The sequence below is a fragment of the Sus scrofa genome, chromosome 1 (genome assembly GCF_054392235.1).
Source record: "Sus scrofa isolate SSC_HxYL_T2T_F1_AM1 chromosome 1, Sscrofa_HxYL_maternal_Yorkshire_Landrace_v2.0, whole genome shotgun sequence".
In the NCBI taxonomy this organism is placed as follows: domain Eukaryota; kingdom Metazoa; phylum Chordata; class Mammalia; order Artiodactyla; family Suidae; genus Sus; species Sus scrofa.
In genome coordinates this window covers 214331476-214356456 of record NC_139383.1, presented here as the reverse complement: position 1 = coordinate 214356456, position 24981 = coordinate 214331476, and the positions used below count along the sequence as shown (strand labels likewise).

At 38.1% G+C, this 24981-nt stretch overlaps 1 protein-coding gene across 5 annotated transcripts in view; it reads left to right on the top strand.

Moving 5' to 3' along the window:
• DENND4C (DENN domain containing 4C) overlaps positions 1–24981 on the top strand; it is a 150744-nt gene that overhangs the window by 35601 nt on the left and 90162 nt on the right. For 4 of the 5 annotated variants that reach the window (XM_084984090.1, XM_084984074.1, XM_084984082.1 and 1 more), the window contains exons 2-5: positions 4267–4588; positions 17721–17973; positions 19002–19071; positions 20997–21166. In XM_084984090.1, coding sequence (XP_084840216.1) covers positions 4284–4588; positions 17721–17973; positions 19002–19071; positions 20997–21166 — 798 coding nt within the window. In that variant the 5' untranslated portion in view covers positions 4267–4283. Of the gene's footprint in view, positions 1–4266; positions 4589–17720; positions 17974–19001; positions 19072–20996; positions 21167–24981 lie in introns of those variants that run through there. The other variant, XM_084984099.1, reaches the window with a different exon arrangement.

Here is a 24981-nt window from a genome sequence, read left to right as displayed (position 1 = left end):
TCCCGACTGGCCTGCAGAGTTTCTGTTGAAAAATCTGCCAATAACCTTATTGGAGTTCCCTTGTATGTTACTTGTTTCTTTTCCCTAGCTGCTTTCAAGATTTTCTCTTTGTCTTTAATTTTGGTCCGTTTGATTAATATGTGTCTCAGTGTATTCCTCCTTGGGTTTATTTTATATGGTACTCGTTGTGCTTGCTGGATTTGAGTGAGTGGTTCCTTTCCCATGCTAGGGAAGTTTTCGGCTATTATCTCTTGGAATATTTCTTCTGTCCCCTTCTCTCTTTTCCTTCTGCCACCCCATAATACGGATATTGTTGCATTTCACGTTGTCCCAGAGTTCTCTGAGACTCTCTTCATTTGTTTTCGATCTTTTTTCTCTTTTCTCTTCTGCATCCGTAATTTCCACTAATCTGTCCTCCACCTCACGTATTCGTTCTTCTGCCTCCTGTATTCTGCTGTTAGCTTCTTCTAATGAATTTTTTATTTCAGTTATTGTATTTTACATCTCTTCTTGTGTAAGTTTTATATCTTGTATCTCTTTGGTCAGTGTTTCCTGTAAGTTATCCATCTTTGCCTCCAGTTTATTTCCAATGTCTTGCATCAACTTCAGCATCAACAATCTAAAGTCTTTCCTGGAGGCTAAGAATCTCCTCATTGCTTAGCTGATTTTCTGAGGTTTTTCCCTTCTCCATCATCTGAGTCATAGTTCTCTGTCTTTTCATTTTTATAGGTTTTTGGTGTGGTGACCTTTTTTACAGATAATAGGGTTGTAGCCTCTCTTACTTCTGGTGTCTGCCCCCTTGTGGCTGAAGTTGGTATGGGGGCTTGCTGTAGGCTTCCTGATGGGAGGGGCTGATGCCTGCCCCTTGATAGGTGGAGCTGATTCTAATCCCTGTGGTGGGTGGGGCTTAGTCTCTGGATGGGATTAGAGGCAGCTGTGTGCCTGAGGGGTCTGTAGGCAGCCTGTTTACTGAGGGGTGGGGCTGTGATCCCACCTGGATTGTTGTTTGCCCTGGAGCTTCTCAGTGCTGACTGAAGGGTGGGGCCAGATTTTCCCAAAATGGCCACCTACAGAGAAAGGCAGCTGCTGAATATTCCTGAGAGCTTTGCTTTCAGTGTCCCTCCCTCACAACAAGCCACATTCGCCCCTGTTTTCCCAGGAGATCCTCCAAGAACTGCAGTCAGGTTTGACCCAGATTCCTATGGAGACCTTGCTCTGCCCTGGGACCCAGTGCTGGTGAAAGTCTGTGTGTGCCTTTTAAGAATGGGGTCTCAGTTTCCCCCAGTCCTGTGGAGCTCCTGTGCACAAGCCCCACTGGCCTTCAATGCCAGATGCTCCAGGGGCTCTTTCTCCCAATGCCAGATCCCTGCAAATGAGAGTTTGATGTGGGGCTCAGAACCCTCACTCCTGTAGGTGAGCCTCTGTGAACCAGTTAGTTTTCAGTGTGGAGCTTCCCACCCGGGAGGTGTGGGTTTGTTTATATCGTGAAATTGCCCCTCCTACCTCTTTTTTTTTTTTTTTTTTCTTTTTATCTTTTTGCTATTTCTTGGGCCGCTCCCACGGCATATGGAGGTTCCCAGGCTAGGGGTCGAATCGGAGCTGTAGCCACTGGCCTACACCAGAGCCACAGCAACGCAGGATCCAAGCCACGTCTGCAACCTACACCACAGCTCACGGCAACGCCGGATCGTTAACCCACTGAGCAAGGGCAGGGACCGAACCCACAACCTCATGGTTCCTAGTCGGATTCGTTAACCACTGCGCCACCACAGGAACTCCCCTCCTACCTCTTGATGTGGTCTCCTCTTTTTCTTCTGGAGTAGGGTATCTTTTTTAAGGTTTCCAGTCCATTTGGGTGGGGATTGCTCAGCTTTTAGTTGTGAATTTTGTTGTTTTTAGGAGAGAAGTTGAGCTCCAGTCCTTCTATTCTGCCATCTTAACAGTGATTTCTTTAATATGACCCCACAGCATAATATATTGAAGAACAGATTGATAAGTTGGTCTTCATCAAAAAGAAGAACTGTGTTTCAAAAGGCACTATAAAGAGAATAAAAAGAAAGCCACAGATTGGGAGAAAATATGTGCAAAGCATGTAATACCTCATAAATGACTTGTCTTTAGAATATATAAAGAACTTTAAAAACGCTGTCATGAGGAAACAGCTCAGTTAAGCAGTATGCACATGATTTGAAACTTCACAGAAGAAAGTGTATGGGTGGAAAATAAACACTTCAAAAGGTGGTTAATATCACTCGTCATTAGAAAGATGCAAATTAAAACTAGAGCTAAGTATCACTACACACATAGTACAGTTAAAAAGCCTAATTTTACTGAGTGTTGGAGAGGATGTGGAATAGCTGGGACTCTCATATACAGATGATAGGAATGTAAAATGGTACACTTATTCTGTAAAACTATTTGGCACTTTTAGAACTACAAATACCTACCATGTGATCTGGCCATTCCAACTTGGAATTTACCTGAGATAAATGAGAGCACATGTCCATAAGGCTTGTACGTGGGTATTCATGACAGCTTCGTTGTAATAGCTCCGAGCTGAAAATAACCAAAATGTTTATTAATATAAGTGAATGAATGAACATTTTGTGGTACATTTAGCAGTGGAGTACTCCTCATCAATAAAAAGGAATGAACTTGAGTTCCCTGGTAGCCTAATGGTTAAGGATCTGGCATTGTTGTTGTTGTGCCTTGAGTCACTGCTGTAGCATAGTTTTGATACCTGGCCTTGGGGCTTCTGCAGGCTGTGTTGCAGCCAAAAAAAAAAAAAATCCAAATGAAAAAATAAAAAGGAATGAACTATTGATATAAACAACACCTTGGATGAATCTCAGATTAATTACAATGAGAGAAAGAAGCAAGATAAAAAAGTATATACTCTGGAGTTCCTGTCATGGCGCAGTGGTTAAGAATCCGACTAGGAACCATGAGGTTGTGGGTTCGGTCCCTGCCCTTGCTCAGTGGGTCAAGGTTCTGGCGTTGCCGTGAGCTGTGGTGTAGGTCGCAGACGCGGCTTGGATCCTGCATTGCTGTGGCTCTGGCGTAGGCTGGCAGCTACAGCTCCGATTCGACCCCTAGCCTGGGAACCTCCATATGCCGCAGGAGCGGCCCAAGAAACAGCAAAAAGACAAAAAAAAAAAAAAAAAAAAGTATATACTCTGATTTCATTTATGTAAACTTTAGAAACTATAGTGACAGGAAGCAGGTCACTCATTGAATGGGGAGGGAGAGAGAAGGTGTATAAGAATATTTTGGATGTTATATGTGTTCACTGTCTTTTTTTTTTTTTTTCTTGTCTTTTTTGGCCACAACCAAGGCATATGGAGGTTCCTAGGCTAGGGGTTGAATTGGAGCTGTAGCCGATGGCCTATGTCACAGCCACAGCAATGTGGTTTCTGAGCCTTATCTGCAACCTACACCACAGCTCATGGCAATGCCAGTTCCCTGACCCACTGAGCAAGGCCAGGGATCGAACTCGTGTTCTCATGGATGCCAGTCAGTTTTGTTAACCACTGGGCCACAACGGGAACTCCAATGTTCACTATTTTGATTGTGATGTGGTTTCATGGGTGCATGCATTTCTGAAAACTTACCAAATTATACACTTTAAAAATGAACATTTTGTTGTATATACATTTCACCTCAACAAAGTTTTTTGAAAAGCACATAGGGAGTTCCCATTGTGGCTCAGTGGTAACAAACCCAACTAGTAGCCATGAGAACTTGGAGTTTGATCCCTGGCCTCACTCAGGGGGATCCGTTGTTGCTGTGGATCCGTTGTTGCTCTGGTGTAGGCCAGCAGCTACAGCTTCAGTTCAACACACACACACACATACAAACCCAAAAAACATAAATCCATTGAAATATTTAAAAGCTCAGAAACTTAATTTCATTTTTAGATGTACTGAGTTTAAAGATAAAAGAAATCTGGACTCAGCATTTATTCCCTTTGGGTATCTATCGTATATTAAGTCTCTTAATGTGATTTTATATAATTTTGTCTTCTTTGGTTATGGATTTTAATGCTCCATCTGGTATTTATATATGAAATAGTTAATGATTCCTAAATGTACTTAGTTTTACATGGTGTTTTCAACTATTGGTGACAGACTTCTGACAGGATTAAGAGACTGGTTTATATTTATTACTAGTATGTGCTTACTGGTCACTGTTAACACAGGAGTACTTTAATGTAATGAATCAGGATAAAGCATTTTGATTAATGTCCTTCCCCCCCCTCTCTTCTAGGGAATATAGCAGCAGCCATGATAGAAGACAAAGGGCCAAGAGTGACTGACTACTTTGTTGTGGCAGGTCTCACTGATACATCTACTCTCTTGGATCAAGAAATAAATCGTTTAGATACTAAGTCAATTGGACCTAAAGCTCCAATTACAGACATTGCAGTTATTAACAAATCAGCTGGGGAAACAGTACCTGAAGGTTACACCTGTGTTGAAGCCACTCCATCAGCTCTCCAAGCCAACTTGAACTATGGAAGTCTGAAAAGCCCTGAACTGTTCCTCTGTTATAAGAGAGGGAGAGATAAGCCGCCCCTTACCGACATTGGGTATGTTGACTAATTTTCTTTTGCTGTAGTGAAGGGAATAAAATTGAAGGTGCATGAGAGTAGAAATTCAAAATCCTTGATAGTTCTATTATTGTTACTTCAAGATCAAGTGTAGTAAGATAATACATATTTCTGTTAAATTTAACTGAATTTCTGTGCATCGTATTGAATCAGTAGATTATTTTCTTTCAAAAGAATATTGAGTTCCTGCTGTGGTGCAATGGGATTGGTGGTGTCTCTGTAGTGCCAGGACACAAGTTTGATCTCTGACCCAGCACTGTGGGTTAAAGGATCCAGTGATGCCACAGCTTTGGCGTAAGTCACAACTGTGGCTTGGATCTGATCCCTGGCTTGGAAACTCCAGATGCCAAGGGGAGGCAAAAAAAAAAAAAAAAAAAAAAAAAGGAATATTGAAATGAAGGCATTGGCATTGGAGCCTGAAATGTGACTTCATCTGTTTTTACATATCAGATAAACTTATTAATTAAAAATAAAAGAACAAAAATTACAGACAGTATATTTTTAAGGAGCTTGGGTTGGGTTATGTGATGAGTTTTCGTGACACCCTGAACTCATTTAACAAAAGAACATTTCTCTTTTAAAAGAGACAGTTATACTGCGCTGGGAGGAAAATATTTACAGTTTAGAAGTGTAGTTTTTATGAGGTATTTAGTGTGTAGTCCATAGCCAATGAAAAAATCCTTCTTTGTAAAAGCCATTTTCCCAAAAACATCTATATGTACTTTTCTGTAAATAAGACATGCTTTTAGAATACCCGTAATACTTTACCATATATACATATCATGTGTTAAGCTGTTCTGCTTATTACAATTACCTTCAGTTAGTAAAAACATATTATATGTATTTAGATCATCTTAGGAAATATTTGGAATCAGTTTGTTCATTTATGCAAAACATGCAGTTAGACTTTTGATGGGGATTGCATTTAATATGCTTATCAATTTGGGGGAGTGTTGCCATCTTTACAACATTAAGTCTTCCCACTTATGTATATGAGTTGTCTTTCCATTTATTTAGGTCTTCTTTAATTTTTTTTAGCAGTGTTTTATAGTTTTTAGTGTATCAGTCTTTCACCTCCTCAATTTTATTCTTAGGTATTTTGTTCTTTTGGATTCTATTATAAATGGGATTGCTTTCTTAATTTCCTTTTTTTGGATTGTTCATTGTTGGTATAAGGAAATACAACTGAATTTTAGGTGCTAATCTTATATCCTGCAACTTTGCTGAATTTGTTAGCTCTGATAGCCTACTTGTGGATTTTTGGGGGGGTTAAATATATAGGATCCTGTCATATGTAAATAGAGATAGGTTTACTCCTTCCTTTTCATTTTAATTTGTTTCTTCACCCACCCTTTCTTATTACTCTGGCTAGAACTTACGGTATAGTGTTGAATAGCAGTGGTGCAAGCAGGCACATCCTTGTCTCATTCTTGATCATAGGTAGAAGGCTTTCAGTCTTTAACCATTGGTATGATGTTAGCTGTGGGATTTTCATATATGGTATTTATCATGTTAAGAAAGGTCCCTTCTATTCCTGGTCTTGTGAGAGATACTTATTACAAAATTTGTTGGGTTTTATCAAATGCCTCTTCTTTGTGAATTGAGATGATCATGTGGATTTTTCCTTAATTCTATTAATGTGATGTATTACATCGATTTTCTTATGTTTAGTGTCTTTTAATGTCACCTTAATATCATACCTAAAAAAAGAATAATTCCTAAATACCATCATATATCCAAATTTCCTTTATTGTCCCATGAAGCGTTTTTGTTTCTTTTTAAACAGTTGGTTGCTGGTTATTCTGTTGATAGTTGTTCAGATTTTAAGAAAGGTAGTGAGGGGAGTTCCCATCGTGGCTCAGTGGTTAAAGAATCAGACTAGGAACCATGAGGTTGCGGGTTCCATCCCTGGCCTTGCTCAGCTGGTTAAGGATCTGGCGTTGCCGTGAGCTGTGGTGTAGGTTGCAGACACGGCTCGGATCCCGTGTTGCTGTGGCTCTGGCGTAGGCTGTCAGTTGTAGCTCCGATTCAAACCCTAGCCTGGGAATCTCCATATGCCGTGGGGGCGGCCCAAGAAATGGCAAAAAGACAAAAAAAAAAAAAAAAAAGAAAAGTAGTGAGGAGTTCTCCTGTGCAGTGGGTTAAGGATCTGGCTTTGTCACTGCAATGGCATGGGTTGCTACTGTGGCGCAGGTTCAGTCCCTAGCCTGAGAACTTACACAAACACAAAAAAAGTTGAAGAAAGTTAGTGAGCTGCTGCGTTTGACCACCACTTGCTCTGCTCATCATTTGTTCTGCTCTCTCAGTAGAGCTCTGGTGAAATTTTCCTAAGGTCCTCATTATGGTCAAATTTCCAAAGCAAAAGAATGATTCAGCCTTATCTTATTTTTTCTGCAGCATCCATTTAATACGTTTAGTATGTAGTCTACCCTGTTTAGCTTCCGTGTTTTTCCTTAAAGTCAATACAGTTGCAATGGGGGTCATAAAACTTTGTAAGATTATTGAACATAGGAGCAATGTTAGAAAGGGCTGAGAAATGTTTGGGAGTTAGGGTAATGAAGGCTTCTTTTTGAAAGATTTACTTTAAGACAAAGAGAAGATAGTTATGGGCCTTGCTTTTTGGTCCTGGACCAGTATTGTCCATATGGCCTGGGAGTGTGTTAAAAAGTCAGAAACTGTATTTTAATAAAATTCTTAGAAGCAGTGGTTTAGGATATTTTGAGGTGAGGGGATGCAGAGTCAAGGGCTACATTTAAGTGTTTCTCCTAAGGAATAACCTCAAACATCTTTATTTGAAGCGAAGAAACCAATGGAGGAATTCCCAATGTGGTTCAACGGGGTTAAGAACCCAGTGTAGTATCTGTAAGGATGTAGGTTCTATCCCTGGTCTTGCTCAGTGGCTTAAGGATCTGGCATTGCCGTAGGCTGTGGCATAGGTCTTGGATGTGGCTCAGATTCTGCATTGCTGTGATTGTGGTGTAGGCCAGCACCTGCAGCTCCAATTTGAACCCTAGCCTGGGAACTTCCGTATGCCACAGCGGCAGCCCTAAAAAAGAAAAAAAGAAAAAGAAACCAGTGGAGAAGAAAAGGTTGAAAATTGAGGAATAAGAGATATTTGATAGAATAAAATTATGAAACTCAGTGAAGAGGTAATACCAACCACATAGGTGACTGGGAGGGGCTTTTCCTTTGAGAAGGAGAATGGAGGTTAAAATGAGCGTGGATATAAATTATTGATCTCAGTGTAGTGGTTTTACTGTCATTTCTTTTCACTATGATTTTCTTAAGAAGATAGGTAATATCCATAGTAGGATGGGTATAGGATAAAATTTTGATAATACGCATGTCAGTTGAAGGGAAACCAACCCCAGGGACTTACCTTGTGTTCCACCTCTCACTGTTCCCTTTGTTGGGCATCCTTTAAAGGCCATCTGTTCACACCTTCATCCCCAAACCTCCCCCCATATAGTTGTAATTAAAAGGATGTAAATCTGGGAGTTGCCTGGTAGCTCAGTGGGTTAAGGATGTGGTGTTGTCACTACTGTGGCTTGGGTCACTGCTGTGGCGCATGTTTGATTCCTGGCCCAGGAACTTCTTCATGCTGCTGACAAAGACAAAAAAAAAAAAAAAAGAAAAGGATGTAATTGCTGGAAGTTGTTCCTTGTGATTCACAAGCATAACTTAAAATGGTGACTTATAATTAGATGTTTTCAGGTTGCAGCTAGCTCTTTCATACATATGTCTGATCCAGGTTTGCTTGAGTGTATGGTTGTCTTTTAGTTGATCATGATGGTAAATGTTTCTCTCCAGATCAAATGATTGTTAATATCTAGCGACTTAAATGTTTTGGCCTGTTCTCCCCACTTTCTCCCCAATTAAGAATAGTAGTGAGAATTTTTTTTTTTTTTCTTTTTAGGGCCACACCTGTGGCATACTACTAGTGGGAGTTTCCACTGTGGCTCAGTGGGTTGAGAACCTGACTAGCATCCATGAAGATGAGGGTTCGATCCCTGGCCTCACTCAGTGGATTAAGGATCTGGTGTTGCCCTGAGCTGTGGCATAGGTCTCAGATGTGACTCAGAACTGGTGTGGCTGTGGCTGTGTCTGTGGCTGGCCACTGCAGCTCCGATTTGACCCCTAGCCTGGGAACTTCCATATGCCACAGGTACAGCCCTAAAAAGAAAAAAAAAAGAAAGAAGGAAAGAGAAAAAAAAGAATACTAGTGAAATTTGGAAAACCTGTCAGCCCCTATGAGACAGGTATCCATCTCATTCAACTAAATGTGAAACAGAGTTGTCAGACTTTTCACCTTTTTGATTGTTTTGTAAATGAGATGAAATATTGATAGAAATATTTTCTTTTTTCTGGAAAATGTATTAAGTTAAAGTATGTAAGATCTGGAGTTCCCATTGTGTCTCAGTGGTAATGAACCTAACTAGTATTCATGAGGATATGGGTTCAATCTCTGACCTTGCTCAGTGGGTTAGGGGTGTGGCGTTGCTGTGAGTTGTGGTGTAGGTCACAGATAAGGCTTGGATCATGCGTTGCTTGGATCATGTCTGTGGTGTAGGCTGGCATCTGCAGCTCTGATTTGACCCCCATCTTGGGAACTTCTATATGCCACAGGTACAGCCCTAAAAAGCAAAACAAGAAAAAAAGAAAAAAAAATGTGTATGTATATATATTTATAAAATATATAAAGATAGGATATTCCTTCCCAATGTCAAATACTCTATAAGGTATAGTTTTAACAGGTCACTATATTATTGTGTGTGTCAGATGTGTTTATTGAGATAAAGAATCACAGACTATTATACAAAGTTCTTAGCTTTCTTCACTTACCAGATTGACTTTCAAATGAATTTTTACAGTACTTTTGTTATTTGAAAAATTTCAAACATACAGAGAAGTCAACAGAATATTATAATAAACATCAGTATGCTTTCCTCCTACATGGTAAGCTGTAGTATGATGAACAATATACTTTCCACCTTGATTCAACAAATTCACTTTTTTCAGTATTTTTGTTAAACTAGTTGGAAGGAGGCTGAAGCTATCGTAACAAATCTCCCATGAGTACTTTATCACATATCCCTCAAGGCATACTCCTATATAACCATAGTATGTAGAAAACTAATAATTCCTTCATATTTTTCAATATCCATTTCCTAACCAAATATTTGCACTTGTCCCAAGAATGCTATTTATAGCTTAAAAGAAAATCCAGGATCTTGGCATAACTCACCTGTTGCATTTAGTTATTATGCCTCTTTAGTCTGTTTATTTAGAACATTCTCCAACATTTTTCTGTAATATATAGACTTTTTGAAGAGTCCGGGCCACTCATCTTATAGAATGCCATATATTCTATAATTATCTGATTATTTGCTCATTATGTCATTTAACTTGTTGCTTTATTTTTTTTTATTTTTATTTTTTGTGCTATTTCTTGGGCTGCTCCCGTGGCATATGGAGGTTCCCAGGCTAGGAGTCGAATCAGAGCTGTAGCCACCAGCCTACGCCAGAGCCACAGCAATGCAGGATCCGAGCTGCGTTTGCAACCTACACCACAGCTCACGGCAACGCCAGATCCTTAACCCACTGAGCAAGGGCAGGGACCAAACCCACAATCTCATGGTTCCTAGTCGGATTCTTTAACCACTGTGTCACGATGGGAACTCCTAACTTGTTGCTTTATTGTCAGTATTTTTGAAAAGTCCGGGTCACTCGTCTTATAGAATGCCATATATTCTAGATTTATCTGATTATTTGCTCATTATGTCATTTAACTTGTTACTTTATTGTCAGTATTTCCTATAAACTGGATGTTAGGTTTCAAGTCTTGATTAAACTTACATTAAATATTTTTGGCAGGAATACGTAATACGTAGTGCTAACATTAGGAAAGCATGTAGAGAGAGATTGTCCCAAAATTAATGATGCTAAGTTCAGTCACTTATTCAAGGTGGTAATTGCTGGATATCTATTATAAAGGCATTTTAATTTTTTCTGCTATTTAAGTAATTTGTGGAGCTGTGGGCATTGTTGATAAATATCTTGTTCTCTAGCACCTTTTTGCTTACTCTTATTTTTAAAATTTTTTTTATTACTCAGTGAATTTATTACATTTGTAGTTGTACAGTGATCATCACAATCTAATTTCATAGGATTTCCATCCCACAGTTTGCTTACTCTTTTAGCATCCATTGATGATTGCCTGAAATAGATCTTGTATGGGGGATATAAAATGAGGCTTTTCTAATACTCTTTTTTAAAAAATGAATTTTACTGTTATTGTTACTTCGAATCAGGCTGCCAGGATTTAGTTTGATTTTTTTTCTTTCTATGGCTGTGCCTGCAGCACGCTGAAGTTCCCAGGCCATGGTTCAAACCAACATCACAGCAGCAGCCCAAGCCATGGAGTGACAATGCAGGGTCCTTAACCCATTGAGCCGCCAGGGAACTCCTGTCTCATTCTTTTAAGGGAGGCAAATTTTAACATTGGTTTTTGTTTTTGTTTTTACTTTTTAGGGCCGCACCCTCAGCATATGGAAGTTCCCAGGCTAGGTAGGGGTTGGAGCTACAGCTGCTGGCCTACACCATAGCCATAGCAATGCAGGGTCCAAGCCACATCTGTGACCTACGCCACACTGCTATGTCAGTCAAAATCTGGAGTTATACATATTCATTGTTCCTGAGATATCTATTTTCTAATATATAAATGTATATAGATATATAAATCATGACTTCATACTCATACTTCAGCATCGAACTTTAATATTACAAAACTTATGAACTCATTTCGGATTGTGTCTTGTTTCTTTTATGTTCAAAATCTTGCTTTCTAAATCATAAATGTTACTTATTGCTTTATATAAAGTTATCTCAAGTTACAATATCAGTATTACTACCAATAGTAATCCTATTTACTGAGTTTGTTGGCCCTTGAATAAAACCCATTGAGCATTTGGAGAGTACTATGTTAAAAATTTATGTGAAATAGTTTTTTCTCTTTGTTGTGCAGTTAGTTTCATCTGGTCCCTTTTGTGTTTCATTTGTTTTAAAATCATTTCCTTTTTTTTTTTTTCTTTTTAAGGCCACACCCGTGGCATGTGGAAGTTCCCAGGCTAGGGGTTGAATCAGAGCTGTAGCCACTGGCCTACACTATAGCCACAGAAACGCCAGATCTGAGCCGCGTCTGTGACCTACGCCACAGCTCATGCACGGCAATGCCAGATCCTTAACCCACTGAGCTATGCCAGGGGTCGAACCTGTGTCCTCATGGATGCTAGTCAGATTTGTTTCCTCTGAGCCATGACAGGACCTCCAAAATCTTTTCCTTTAATACAGAATATATTGTCACAGTTCAAAACATGTAAGAAGGTACATTTAGAGAAGTATTGCTTCAGTTTCTGTTTCTTCTACTCCTTTCTCTGTACTTTCTGCCTTCCTCTTTTGTTTGATTTCTGATTTCTTTCATTGTATATTTTTATAAAAATAAACACATGTGGGAGTTCCTATAGTGACACAGCAGAAACGAATCTGAGTAGGAACCATGAGGTTGCAGGTTCCATCCTTGACCTTGATCAGTGGGTTAAGGATCTGGCATTGTCATGAGTTGTGGTGTAGGTTGCAGATGTGGCTCGGATTCTGTGTTGCTGTGGCTGTAGTATAGGCTGTCAGTTGTAGCTCCGATTAGACCCCTAGCCTGGGAACCTCCATATGCCAAGGGTGCAGCCCTAAAAAGCAAAAAAAAAAAAAAAAAAAAAAAACCCCAAAAAACCCAAAAAAACAAAAACCAAAAAATCACATATGTATGTAGTTTTATTTGTTCCTCTTAAACAAAATGTAGATACTGTGTACATGATATTAGACTTTGTTTTTTCACTTAACAGTATATCCTGGGAATCACTCCGTATCTGAAAGTGGGGATATTTCTTATTTTTTAAAATATAAAGTTTTGTAGTACTTAATTTGTGTGGATGTACTATGCTTTATTCAGCAAAACCTCTGTTTTTTTGTTTTTTTTTTTTTTTTTTTTTTTTGGTCTTTTGTCTTTTTTGTTGTTGTTGTTGCTATTTCTTGGGCCGCTCCCACGGCACATGGAGGTTCCCAGGCTAGGGGTTGAATCGGAGCTGTAGCCACCGGCCTACGCCAGAGCCACAGCAACGCGGGATCCAAGCCGCGTCTGCAACCTACACCACAGCTCATGGCAATGCCGGATCGTTAACCCACTGAGCAAGGGCAGGGATGGAACCCACAATCTCATGGTTCCTAGTCGGATTCGTTAACCACTGCGCCACGATGGGAACTCCCTCTGTTTTTTTTTTTAAGCGATGCCCGAGGCAAGCATAAGTTCCTGGGCCAGAGGTGATACCCATGCCACAGCATTGATAACGCCAAATCCTTACCCACTAGGCCACCAGGCCCTCAGCCAAACCTCTATTGGTGGACATTTGGATTCTTTGCAATATTGTGCTATTACAAGAATGCTTTGGTGGATAATGTTGTGCATATGCTGTCGCAAATTTACGGAGGTATATTTTCAAATAGATCCTAGAAAGGAATTGCTAGGTTAAGATAGATATGTGCATAGTTTTTTGAATGTTACCACATTTCCCTCCATTGTGATTGTATCCTTTTATACTCCCATCATCACTGTCTATAAAGGATTCTTTCCTCTCAGTCACATGAAAAAAGTGTGTTCAGATTTTTGAATTTTTTGTCAGTCTCACAGAGAAATGGTATTTCAGTCATTTTAATGAGGTTAAGTATTTCTTCATGTTTTTTCTTTTGTGAATTGTTAATGTGTTTTGACATTAACTGTTTTTTAATGTCTTTTTTTTTTTTTTTTTTTTTCTGTCTGCCCTGCAGCATATGGAGTTCCTGGGCCAGAGATCAGATTTTGAGCTGCAGTTGCAACCAAGCCACCGCTGTGGCAATGCAGGATCCATAACTTGCTGTGCCAGGCTGGGGATTCCACCTGCTTCCCAGCAATCCTGTTATGCCATAGTGGGAGCTCCTGTTAAATTTTTTTTTTTAAAAAGGTTTTTGGTCTTTTTCTTGATTTTTTTTTTTTTTAAGGAGATTTCTATATATTAAGATGAGATTTTTGTAAAATCACGCACCAAATATTTTTGTTAAGTTTATAATCTGTCTTTTTTTTTAATTGAAGTATAGTCAACTTACAATATTATGTTACTTTAAGGTGTAAAATGTATGATTGAGTATTATTATGGATTATACTCCATATAGTTATTATAAAATATTGATTATATTCTCTGTGCTGTACATTGCAACTTTGTAACTTCTCAGAAGTAGTTTGTACTTCTTAATCCCCTTTACCAGTTTTGTCCCCTCCCCCATCTCTCTCACTTTATAATTTGTCTTTTAACTTGGATTATTATATATTTTTTGTTATGTGAAGGTTATTTTATGAAATTTATTTTCTTTCTTCTTTGATTGCCTCTAGATTTTGAGTCATAGTTATGCTTTTTCCACTGTTTTTTTTTTTTAATTTAAGTACTAGTATGGTTTTATCATTGCATTTATATCTGTGATCCACTGGGAGACCTTTCTAGTGTATAGTGTGTAGTATAGATAAGAGTCTTATTGTTTTTTCCCCCAGGTAGCAATTAGCTTATTCAGGCATTGCTTGTTAAGTTAAAAAGTCCACTTTTCCCTCTGTATTGACATACTACTTTTATTATATATGAGATTTCTTTTGTGTTCATTTGTTCCTTCTGTTGACTCATTTGCTAGTACTATTTTGATTTAAATATAAAGACTTTATACTCTTTTTTAATATTTAGTTGGGCTTTAACAGCTTCATTGAACTATAATTCATATATCATACACTTTGCTCATCTGAAATGTACATTTAAATAAATGGTCTTTAGTATATTCACAGAGTTGTGTAGCCAGAGTCCAGTTTAGAACATTTTCATCACCCTAAAAGGAAACCTCATGTTCTTAGTAGTCATTCTTAAGTATCCTTTCCTATTCCCTATCCCTAAGCAACCACTAATTTACTTTCTGTTTCTATAGATATGCCTGTTCTGGACATTAGTGTAAATGGAATCATACTGTATGTGATCTTTTTTGTCTGGTTCTTTTCACATAATATGTTTGCAAGTTTCATCCATGTTGTACTATATATCAATTCTTTCTTTTTATTTATCCACGGTATTCTGTTACATGGCTATATTACATTCTGTGTATCCATTCATTAGTTGATGGACATTGGATTGTCATTACTTTTTGGCTCTTATGGATAACGCTCGTATGAACATTTATGTACCAGTGTTTGTGTGGATGTACGTTTTCATTTCTCTTGGGTATATGCCTGGAGTAGAATTGCTGGGTCACATGAAGACTCTGTTTATCCTTCTGAGGAACTGTCAAACTGTTTTCCAAAGCTGTTAATTTCCACCAGCAATGTATGGGGATTCCACTTTTTCTACACCTCCCCAACTCTTATTATAACCTTTTTTCGTTCTAGCCATCCCCATGAATGTGATTTGTACCTTCACATTCATTGTGGTTTGTTTTGCAGTTCCCTAATGGCTAGTAGTATGTTGAACATCTTTTTATGTGCTTTAGGCCATTCGTATATCTTCCTTGGACAAATATCTCTTTAGGTTTTTTTGTCCATTAAAATTTTTTTTTAATTTAAAATAATTTACTTCTACACAAAAATTATAAAAATAGTACAGAGAATTCCCATATATCCTTTACTAATCCTGTGCTAGTTTTTACATTGTGTTATTTGGAGTTCCTGTTGTGGCTCACCTGGTTAAGGACTCAGCGTTGTCTCTGTGGAATGTGGGTTCTATCCCTTGCCTTGCTCAGTGGATTAAGGACCCGGCATTCCTGCAAGCTGCAGTGTAGATCACAGATGTGGCTTGAATCTGGTGTTGCTGTGAATGTGGCATAGGCAGGCAGCTGCAGCTCCAATTGGACCCCTAGCCTGGGAACTTCCATGTGCCACAGGTGCAACTGTAAAAAAAGTGGGGTTTTTTTTTTTTTTTGTATCAACTCGGAAGAGTTCTTGACTTTTTTTTTTTTTTTTTTTTTTTGTCTTTTTGCCATTTTCTTAGGCCGCTCCTGCGGCATATGGAGGTTCCCAGGCTAGGGGTTCAATAGGAACTATAGCCGTCGGCCTACACCAGAGCCACAGCAACACAGGATCTGAGCCGTGTCTACGACCTACACCATAACTCACGGTAACGCCGGATCCTTAACCCACTGAACAAGGCCAGGGATCGAATCCACAACCTCATGGTTCCCATTCGGGTTCGTTAACCACTAAGCCGTGATGGGAACTCCAGTTTTTATTTTTTTATTTTTTTTGTCTTTTTGACATTTCTTGGGCCACTCCCGTGGCATATGGAGATTCCCAGGCTAGGGGTCTAATTGGAGCTGTAGCCACCGGCTTACGCCAGAGCCACAGCAACGTGGGGTCTGAGCTGCATCTGCAACCTCCACCACAGCTCACAGCAGGGCCAGATCCTTAACCCACTGAGCAAGGCCAGGGATCGAACCTGCAAACTTATGGTTCCTAGTCGGATTCGTTAACCACTGAGCCACGACAGGAGGTCCTCCAGTTTTTAATTTTAATGAAGTCCTTTTTATCTGTTTTTCTTTTGCCACTTGTGCTTTTGGTGTCATATATAAGAAGGCTTAGTCTAACACCAGGTTACAAAGATTTATTTCTATGCTTTTCCCTGAGATTTTTATGTGTTTAACTCTTACATTTAAGTGTTCGACCTATTTTTTGGTTTTCCAGAGTGTAGTGTAAGGAGTGGGTCCTACTTTGTTCTTTTGCATTTGAATATCCAGTTGTCCCAGCACCATTAGTTGAAATGACTGTTATTTTACCATGGATTTATCTTGCCACTCTTGTTGAAATCAAGGACTGTGAGTGTATGGGTTTAATTCCAGATTGTCCATGCTATTCCATTGATCTGCGTGTTTAGCCTTATACTAGTACCACTCTCTACTGATGACTAAATTTGTAGTAAGTTGAAGTGAGTATATGTGTGTGTGTATGTGAGAGAGAGAGAGAGAGAGTCTTCCACCTCTGTTCTTTTTTTCCAGATTGATTTGGCCTGTACTGGGTCCCTTGCATTTCCATGTGAACTTTAGGATCATGCTGCCTGTTTGTACAAAAAGAGGTAGCTAGGTTTTAGATAGTAGTTGTGTTGCGTACATCTGTTTGGAGAATATTGACATCTTAATATTAACTCTTTTTATCCATTACTCATAAGGTAACTTTTTATTTATTAGCTCACCTTTAATTTTTTTTTTTTTGCTTTTTAGGGCCATACCTGCAGCATATGGAGGTTCCCAGGCTAAGGATCAAACTGGAACTGTAGCTGCCAGCGCATACTGAACCACAGCAACACAGGAACCGAGCCACGTCTGCGACTTACACGACAGCTCACAGCAATGCCGGATCCTTACCCCACTGAGCAAGGCCAGGGATCGAACCTGTGTCCTCCTGGATGCTAGTCTGATGCGTCAACTGCTGAGCCACGATGGGAACTCCACTGCTAATTTCTTTAAACAGTGTTTGTTGTTTTAGTCAAAGAATTTTTAAAGGTAAATTTTTGACAGGGATTACGAAGGTAAATTTTGTGAAAACTTTTAAGTACTTGATAAAGCTTCTAAGAATTGACCTGAGGATGTTTGTGGTGTTGCCTCTTTTCTGTTTCATATGTTTCTTGAAATACGCAGTAAAAAATAAGGTGGTTTTTTTTTGGCTGCGCCCATAGCGTATGGAAGATCCCTGGGCTAGGGATCAAACCCGTGCCATAGCAGTGACCTAAGCCATTTCAGTGACAACACCAAATCCTTAACCTGCTGCACCACAAGAGAACGCCACAATTAAGTTGTTTGATCCTAGTTATTCTTCTAAAATTGTATTGTAGCTGTTAAAACATAGTAGTTAAGGGATTTATAATTCTCAAAGTAATTTAGTTTTGGTTTGCAAGATCTGAGAAACAATAGGGGAGACCAAAAAAATATGTGTTTCTTTTGTTCTTAAGGAGAAAACCAGCATTAACCTGAAATGTGTTTACTTATCTATTTATTTCTCCCTGCCATGCAGAGTTTTATATGATGGGAAAGAAAGGCTTATTCCAGGATGTGAAGTGATCCAAGCCACACCTTATGGTCGCTGTGCCAATGTCAACAATAGTTCAACTACTTCACAAAGAATCTTTATCACTTATCGAAGGGCTCCTCTAATTCGACCCCAGAATTCCTTGGCTGTAACTGATATCTGTGTTATTGTAACCAGTAAAGGAGAAAGCCCTCCTCATACTTTCTGCAAAGTTGACAAAAACTTAAATTGTGGAATGGTAAGACTCTAACGTTTCATTTTTATCACAGGTGCAGCACTTAAAAGCAAAAAAAAAAAAAAAAGAAAATTTTCATTTAAAAAATTCATATGAAAGTTAAAAATACTTTATCTTTACTCCTTTATTATTATTGGGCTTATTACTTATTCTGTTTATAATTTCATGGTTATCTCATTTTTAGCTCTCTAATTTTTATGGCTCATAATAACTTAAACAGTCCTTAGCTATCAGATATTTTAGAATAATTTTATCCAGAAAATAGATACCTAAGCCAGGAATGGTATATATATATGTGTATGTGTGTGTGTATATATATATATATATATATATTTTTTTTTTTTTGCATATACTTATACTGCCTATGTTACACTAATGTAGAGGTTTTATTAACTTTTGGCTTTCAGTGGTGTCTTCAAGGACAATTGCATGGATATTGGGTTGAGACTCCCCTTACATTTATTTATTTATTTATTTTAATTATTGTAGTTTTGCCTGTTTATTTTAAAAGGACTCTAATGAAGAAGAAAATGTAACATACGTATTTGATCTATAGTTTTATGATGCTAAAGTTTACTCGGGTTAGGATTGTTTTGAAAATATCTTAAACTAATAATAGCTTAAATGAGGTATAGGTAGAGAAGACCCATGCACCCAAGGCTATTAGTCAAGACAGGTTTACCTCTGGAGGTATTGACTTCATGGCACTTAGTTATCCCAGTCTTCCTTAGTTTGGGCTCCAGAACCCATTCAATTTTTTGCTGTCTCTTTCAAATAGAGGCAGCCTCTGGGTGATTATAGAATTCTAAACTTCACATCAGTTTAGTTTATGTGGCAATGTTTTTTTACTCCTTTTTTTTTGTGTGTGTCTGTGTCATGTTTTGCTGTATTTTATACTCTATAGTCTGTTTGATAAACATATGTTTTAAATAAATAGACTTCCTTGAATAATCAAAATTTTAAGCAGACATTCCACTAAATCAATTTATTTTCACTCTTTTGTCTTTTTAAACCTGATTTATATTTTACAGTGGGGTTCCAGTGTGTTTCTGTGTTATAAGAAGTCTGTGCCAGCTTCTAATGCAATAGCATATAAAGCTGGTAAGTAAATTAAAAAAAAAAAGGTATCTATTACTATCAGAACTGTTGTACATTAACTTTTGATTAGAAGAGACAGTGTACATTCCTTTATGCAGTTTGTGGAATTTATCTATTCATACATTGAATTAGCTATAACTTGAGCATGTAAAGGCGTATGTTTTCTTAAATATATAACATACTACAAGATATGTTAATAGTACCCCTCACCAACAAAAATACACTGTTAGTTAAATAGAAAATTTTATCCCAAGCAAGCATTTGGATAAGCTTTTAGTCCATACTAATAGATTTAACAATTGAATGGAAAACTGCTTACTCTCTGACCTTTTATATTTTGGCAATCAGAAAGGTGTCAAACTACATCTTTACTTCTTATATTTCCTTCTCTTATCTCTGTGTGTCTGATTTGAAACCACATTACTTGCCATGAAAGGTGGACTTGCTTCCTTTCTCCCTTGTTGCAAAGAATCAGCTATATGGAGGAGAGGAGGGCCTGAGAACCTTTTCTGCCATGAAGTGTTTGAGAAATCTATCGTCACATTCTTACTGCACAGTAAAGTGTCAAGGGCTGTAAAGATTTAAGTGTGACCTCTTCATCCCACTGGTATGGTGGGAATAAAACTGAAAATACAGGTACGCTCCAGTTGTAAATAGAACAGATACTGGAATACTTCTTTGTGAAAAGAAGCAGTGTCAATTACTTTTTATCATGCACGATTTCTGGAATAAAGTTTCACTTCAGGGAAGTCAGGTAAATCCATATCTGAGAAATCTTAATTGTCCTCATAAAGACATTCATACAAATGAATCAAACCATTTAATTTATAATGAACAGTAATGGCTGCAACTAATAGTTATAAATTTCAGTATCACTTTAACATGTAAAACTGTTGGAGTTCCTGCTGTGGCCCAACAGGATTGGTGGTGTCTTGGGAGCACTGGATGAAAGTTCCATCCCTGGCCTGGCACAGTGGGTTAAGTAGCCTGAGTTTTCGCACATGCGGCTTAGATCTGATCCCTGGCACAGGAATTCCATGTGCTCTGGGGTGGCCAAAAATGAAAAAAAAAAAAAAAAAAAAGTAATGCTGTTAATATTGCCGTAATGTGTTGATTATATGTGATTTCCTTAAATTTTATTTGGTGGGGGAGAAAGTATCACTTAAAGAAAACTTACAGAAACAAGTTTTGTGGAAGTATTCAAGCATTTGATACAGGACACATATTTTAGAATACAGAGGTTTAGAGACTGATTTTGGGCTCAAAATTCTGCTACTGATTTTCAAGTGTTTAACCTAGAGATGGTCTGTATATTAGAAACATCAGAGGTTAATGAATTGATATCATGTAGCTACTTTATTAAGAAGGGGCTTTGTTAATGCTTCTCAAAGTGCAGGGCTGCTCCTACATCGTTGATTTCACAAACTATACTTAGTCACACGAGTTTGTCTCATTTATTTTTCATGTTGCATGCCTTTTACACTGCTTCTCTCTAAAGACGAATTCGGGGGCTGTGATAATTTCTATTGCTTTGGCATTATATCATAACACTTGTCCCTTCCCTGTTTTTTTTTTTTTTTTTTAATGGAAGACTAATTGAAATAGTTGGTAAATTTTCTTGTATGGTTCTTGCATTCTCTAAGATGTTGGCAGTGTGTAGGGAAAATACATTAAGATCGATGGTCTTATTGAATAGAGTTTTAACAGGTATATCTAATACATTTTAATGTTACAGTGAACTATACATCCATGGGTTAAAAATAAATGGAATATTGTTTAATTTCTTATAGGGCAAGAAAAAATTGACTGAATTTTCACACAAATATTTCTGTAAAATTTGCCATTAAAATATCCTATTAATGTGTATCATGTAATTTATGGAACAGTAACTATTTAAAAAATGTATTATTATCTCCTTTATCTACAAGGTTTAATTTTTAGATATCCAGAAGAGGACTATGAGTCATTTCCGCTCTCAGAATCTGTACCTCTCTTCTGCCTTCCGATGGGAGCTACTATTGAATGTTGGGATCCTCAAAGCAAATACCCACTTCCAGTTTTTTCAACCTTTGTCCTAACAGGCTCTTCTGCTGAAAAGGTATATTTTTTCCTCTTTTATTAAACTTATTTTGTCCATGTTTTTATCCCATAGAATGATTAACATGAAAAGTTTTATTTGTTAGGATTATTTGGACACAATACATTTTGGTTTACATTTGTACTGTAATGCCCAAAGCGATATGTCAACATGAAAATTGGTATCAGTATGCTCATACCCCTGGAGTATCAATAGGAACAAATATAAAGTTTCTGGAGAGACACCCTCCAAAACCCAGGTCTTGAGATGAGATTCTCATAAAACTTAGAAGACATAGCTACCATCGGAAGAAGCAACAAGACATAGTACAGAGCTGGATTAGACCCGTAAGGAACTGAAATGATAGAATGACAGTATCAAAAGTATTATAAATTGAATATATAATTGAAATGATTCAAAACATAATAGGCTCAAAATATCAAGGAAAGAATAGGATAGCTTGAAAAATGAATAAACACATTGGAAAAAGAATCAAATATGTAGAAATGAAAACTATGGTCCTTTAAATTTTAACAACATGTAAGACATACATGAAGGAAGAATTAATGAAATGGAACATAGGTTACCTCAAATGTGGCACAGAAAGACATAAATCATAAAAGGAGTTTTAAAATACTGAGGATAGAATCAATAGATACTTAATCGCAGAAGGAGAGATTAGAAAAGGGAGAGAGAGCATTTTAAGAGCTAATGTTTGAGTTGCCGCCATTGTGGCAAAGCGGAAACAAATCTACCTAGTATCCAAGAGGATGCGGATTCGATCCCTGGCCTCGCTCAGTGGGTTAGGAATCTGGCGTTACCATGAGCTGTGGTGCAGGTTGCAGATTTGGCTCAGATCTGGCATTGCTGTGGCTGTGGCGTACTACTGCTCTGATTGGACCCCTAGCCTGGGAACTTCCATATGCCACGGGTATAGCCCTAAAAAGCAGAAAAAAAGAATGTTTGGTTGCAAGTATTTCAGAGTTGAAAATATGAGTTTTCAGGTTAAAGATATACTCTGAACTTTCAGCAGAAAAAAACCCAGAAAGTAAAGAATCACTTCTTTCATATTATAGTAAAATGGTGGAACACCAAGACAAAAAACAACCAGAAAGAAAAGAAATGTTTACTTTCAAAGAAATAACCATTAGTGACTTAATTTCTCAACAACAATGAGGTCAAAAGACACATAATATATTAAAATTGAAGGAATGGAAATTCCTTGATGGCCTAGTGGTTAAGGACTGGACGTTATTGCTTTGGCTCAAGTTCTGTCCCAAGCCTGGGAACTTCTGCATGCCACGGGTACAGCCAAAAAAAAAAGAGTAAGCAAAGATTGTTTAAACTGTGCAGAAAGCACCAGCTATAAAAGAAAAGATGAGGAATGCCCGTCGTGGCACACTGGAGACGAATCTGACTAGGGACCATGAGGTTGCAGGTTCGATTCCTGGCCTTGCTCACTGGGTTAAGGATCTGGTGTTGCCGTGAGCTGTGGTGTAGGTCACAGACACGGCTCAGATCGCGTGTTGCTGTGGCTCTGGTGTAGGCCAGCAGCTACAGCTCTGATTAGACCCCTAGCCTGGGAACCTCCATATGCCATGGGTGCAGCCCTAAAAAGACAAAAAGACCCCCCCCCCAAAAAAAAAGAATAATAGTACCTCACTGGAGTTAAGAACATCTGTTTATTCAGAGATACCATTAAGAAGGTGAAAAAGCAGATCCCAGACTGAGAGAAAGTAATGTGATACTACATATATTCTATAAGGGCCTTGTATTCAGAGTATTTAAAGAACTTCTACATTATCAGCAAGGAAAAGAACTCTGTAGACAAACAATTATTCTCCTGTGCATATCCCAAGACAAATGAGTGTATATGTTCTCCAAAAGATATGTATACTTGTATACTTTTATTTGTAATAGCCAAAAGTTCAAAACATGTATAAAGTAGTAATAATGACATAGAATGATAATGTAAAATAAAAAGAGGTGGGAAAAAAAAACGCTATTAGGAAATAAAGAGATCTGGTAAGAACTTAAAAATTGAAAACTGGAGTTCTAGTTGTGACAAAGCAGGTTAAGAACCTGACTAGTATCCACAAGATGTAAGGTTGATCACTGGCCTCGCTTGGGGGTTAAGGATATGGTGTTGCTATGAGCTGTGCCAGCAGCTGCAGCTCTGATTCGATCCCTAGCCTGGGAACTTCCATATGCTGCAGGTGCAGCCCTAAAAAACAAACAAACAAACGAAAACTTTCTTAGGAAATTTGATAGTTTTTTTTTTTTTTTTGAAAAGTATAATTAGCCAAGGTAGACTCTGCTGGAGCAAACAAAAATACATCTGTTTCACTCTACAGTTTGCATGTCTACTGCCAGTGTATTTAAGACAACAATGAAGGTTAAGTGTCCAGGACAGTATCTGGAACATAGTAAAACACTCACTGAATGTAGGCTAATGTTACATTAATTGGATTACTTACAATGAAGCTCACTCTTTAGCTTAATAATCATTTATAGGAGTTCCCATTGTGGCTCAGCTGGTTAAGAACCTGACATAGTGTCTGTGAAGATGCAGGTTTGATCCCTGGCCTTCTTCAGTGGGTTAAGGATGTGGTGTTGCCAGAGGCTGCAGCATAGTTCACAAATATGGCTCATATCTGGCGTGGCTGTGGCTGTGGCGTAGGCTAGCAGCTGCAGCTCCAATTTAACCCCTAGCCTGGGAACTTCCATTATGCCATGGGTGTGGCCATAAAAAGAAAAAAAATTATTTGTAGTTTCTCTTGTTGAAAGCAATAAATATAAAATGAATATTTTAAGATCTTCAAACACTTGAGTTAATAATTTACTTACCAGTAGAGAACAACAAAGCCTCACTGAGATGCTTTTGTCATATTGTTCATTAAACACCCCTGAGATCACTTAGAAATAATTGTATGTGAGAGTGTTTATAAAGACAAGGGTTAATGTGATATGTATACATACGCAAATATATACACATATTTTCTGCAGGTGCAGCCCTAAAAAAAAAAAACAAACAGGAAATTTGATAGAATAGTCATTTTTTGAAAAGTATATTGAAAAGTATATATATGTATATGGATATACGTATATATATTATACACATGTACACACACACAATGACTAGTTAAAAGTTTTATGTGAGTTCCCTGGTGGCTCAGTGGGTTAAGAATCCAGTGTTGCCACAGGCTGCAGTATATGTTGCAAATGCAGTTTGGATTTAGTGTTGCAATGGCATAGGCCAACAGCTTCAGCTCTGATTCAACCCCTAGCCCAGGAACTTCCATTTGCCACAGGTGTAGCCCTAAAAAGAAAAAAAAATGAAAGGAAAATGAAAGAAAATCATTCCTTGTTAAGGAATGTTGAGGGGATATACACTTAGCCCACCATACCCATGGATTTGAAACCTCTGAATATGGAGGGCCGACTACACATCATTTTATGTAAGTTTCCTGAGCATTCATATTTTTTGGTGTTTGCTCAAATACTGAGGGATAACTGTACCACATTTTATTTATGTATTCGTCTGTTGATGAACATTTAGGTTGTTTCTATCTTTTGTTTATTGTGAATAATGCTGCTGTGAACACTGGTGTACAAGTATTTATTTGAGTCCCTGCTTTCAGTTCTTTTGGGTGTATACCTAGGAGTAGAACTGCTGGATCCTATGATAGTTGTTTAACTTTTGGAGGAGCTGCCAAACTGTGTTCTACTATAGCTGCACCATTTTTTTTTTTTTTTGTCTTTTTGCCATTTCTTGGGCCGCTCCCGCTGCATACGGAAGTTCCCAGGCTAGGGGTCCAATCGGAGCCGCAGCTGCC